Below are 2748 nucleotides of genomic sequence, written 5' to 3'. Positions count from 1 at the left end.
CTCAAAAAAAAAAAAAAAAAAAAAAGGAAAAAGTGATTCTTTTCAATGACATGTATATATGATTTGAACTGAAAGCAATTCACTTTTCTTTAGACATCAATGTGTGTATATGAAACTTACGGTGCCAAGGTCAATGATGAAGCAGTCACCCTTGTTGAAACTGTCCCAGCTAAGGGGAACTTCTGTGGCTCTCACCACTCTACGACCCTTCACATGTAGGAGCCTCTTGGCTGTCAGGTCGTTCGTAAGAACATGGTTTAATCCAGATGCTACGCCTCCAGCCTGATGAATGGAGGGAAGACACACAAAAAACAAAGAGAAAACTGATGAAGTGTCTACCTAGACAAGCAAAGCACAATAATACCGCTGGTGTTTGTGTCAAAACTGTACTGTCAGGCCAAGTTAAAATAGCCACCTATTCCATAAGACAAGAGAGAACCCCTTGGTAATCAACAGACTGTGTTTGTTTGGTCTCTATTCTTTCTGTTTCAACCACTCAATTGACAACTGCAAGTATTTACTGAGAACCTTCAGTGTATAAAATGCTGCTGCAAAAACAAAAAGAAGAAGCCATAGCTCTTGCCCTTTGGACACTAATGATCCCCAAATCATTACTGAGCAAGAAGGCAAAGATTTCAGGGAAGAAGGTGACAGGTGGCTAGAGGAGGGTCAGAGATAACATGTACAGATGACATCAGCCAGAGAAGAAGGCACCCAAAAGTTCACACTGGTACAGGGTTGGGACAGAGATGGTTATTGAGTGCTGGCCAGGAATGGGCTGATCTTATGTATAGTCCTTGTTTTTACATTTAAAGTAATCAAATGTCTTCTATATTTTCTGGTAAACAGGTCTTACTATTAATAAATATGCTAGGCCTGAATGTTTTTACTGTAAGCCAGGAGAGATGCAATATCTTGACTGTACATCCCCAGCCAAAATAAAACAAAATAAAATGAAATACAATCACACTGAATTAAAGAAACGCTTAAGAAAAAATATTAATTGTATCAACTACATCTTCTTATATTATTTGCAATCATCTTTTACCATTTCATTTTTTCAAATTAAATGATATGAACCATATCCTTATTTCTACAATTAATTATAATTAATTATATGTGCATAACTGAGCTGCAGAATAAACAAAACTGTCATTGATAAAGACCTATATAATAATGGTAAGGAAAATTAGAGCTAATTTGTCATTAGCACATTCTTTTCGATTGACTTTAAATTTCCACCATTCTCCAAGAAAAATTGGTATAGATTAAATGTTAATTTCAGGACAATTAAAACCTCAAATTAAAAAAAAATATATATATAATGATTTCCCAGTTCATAATTTTACAATGACTGCCACATTTCTTGGTTGAATAAACTAAGCATTATATAATTAAATAAATACAAGTTTTCATCTATGTACTACTGCTTTGAGATGGAGTTTCACTCATGTCTCCCAGGCAGGAGTGCAATGGCATGACGTCGGCTCACTGCAACCTCTGCCTCCTGGATTCAAGCAATTCTCCTGCCTCAGCTTCCCTAGCAGCTAGGATTACAGGCGCATGTCATCACGCCCAGTTAATTATTGTATTTTTAGTAGAGGGGATTTCACCATATTAGTCAGGCTGGTCTCAAAATTCTGACCTCAGGTGATTCATCTGCTTTGGCCTCTCAAAGTGTCGGAATTACAGGCGTGAACCACCACGCCCGACCACAGTTACTTTATTATTTAATTTATTCCTTAATACAACAGCTGTATGAGGAAGCTGTTATAATATTCATTGTTTGGGGAAACTGAGCACAGAAAGCTCTGTATTTTCCCTAAAGCAAAAAAGTCATATGTGGCAGAAATGGGTCCATAACTAGGATGGTGTCACAGTACCTGCTTTTAGTAACTACAAGACTCAACTTATTTAAAATGTTGAGTTCACTGACATAAAGGAAGTTTCAGTATAATTTGTCATAAACTGTAGGAGCTCATATGAATCAAATACAACGAGAGGTAATAGTTTTGTATTTAGGGTAGTTCATAGCCTAGAAAAAAATAATGATTTCAAGAGACATAAGAGAACCTATAATGTATAAATGTTTTGTTCTGATCTCAATAGTATCACAAAATATTCAACCAAGACTGAACAGGTAAAGGTGTAAATAAACCTTGCCATCTTAGTAAGTGGCGTTGGTATTACAGTCAGAATTTGTCCGGAGCCATGAGGCCCGGAATTAGCCGACCTCTGTTGCTTGATCTCCGCAAAGCGGAGACAAGAGAGCACATTCCCGGGTTATTTACAAACCCTTCCCGCGCATGCCCAAAGCTTTTCCCGCGCGCGCCTAAGTTTCTCCCGCGCGCGCCAAAACTGTTCCCGCGCGCGCCAACCTTTCCCGCGCGCGCCTAAGTTTCTCCCGCGCGCGCCAAAACTGTTCCCGCGCGCGCCAACCTTTCCCGCGCGTGCGCAAACATTTTCCCGCCCAGGAAGATATGCAGCCCAGGGCGCAGGCGCGATCCCGCGCCCGGGAAAAGTACAAACCCACGGCGCATGCGCGATTGTAATTTGAGAAGACCCGGCCCCCTATCACCGCCCTGGCCCAACCTCTTCCCCTGCCAGCCTATATAAGGCATGACCCTACACTCAATAAACGAGACTTGATCAGGCTGTTTGTCTTGTCTCCATTTCTTGTGTTTTCTTGTCTCCTCCATTCCCACTCCCCCTTCCAGGGCCCGTTCGACTGTCCTGCAGGTCGGGACA

The 2748-nt window shown here is 40.8% G+C and overlaps 1 protein-coding gene across 1 annotated transcript in view; it reads right to left on the bottom strand.

Moving 5' to 3' along the window:
- SCIN (scinderin) overlaps positions 1-2748 on the bottom strand; it is an 89517-nt gene that overhangs the window by 74819 nt on the left and 11950 nt on the right. The window contains exon 3 of the mRNA XM_017867398.1: positions 121-282. Within this exon, the coding sequence (XP_017722887.1) occupies positions 121-282 (162 nt within the window). The remainder of the gene's footprint in view (positions 1-120; positions 283-2748) is intronic.

Source organism: Rhinopithecus bieti, unplaced genomic scaffold (assembly GCF_001698545.2).
Source record: "Rhinopithecus bieti isolate Rb0 unplaced genomic scaffold, ASM169854v2 scaffold_3832, whole genome shotgun sequence".
Classification (NCBI taxonomy): Eukaryota; Metazoa; Chordata; class Mammalia; order Primates; family Cercopithecidae; genus Rhinopithecus; species Rhinopithecus bieti.
The sequence above is the reverse complement of the archived record's forward strand: the minus strand, read 5'-3'. Positions and strand labels throughout refer to the sequence as shown.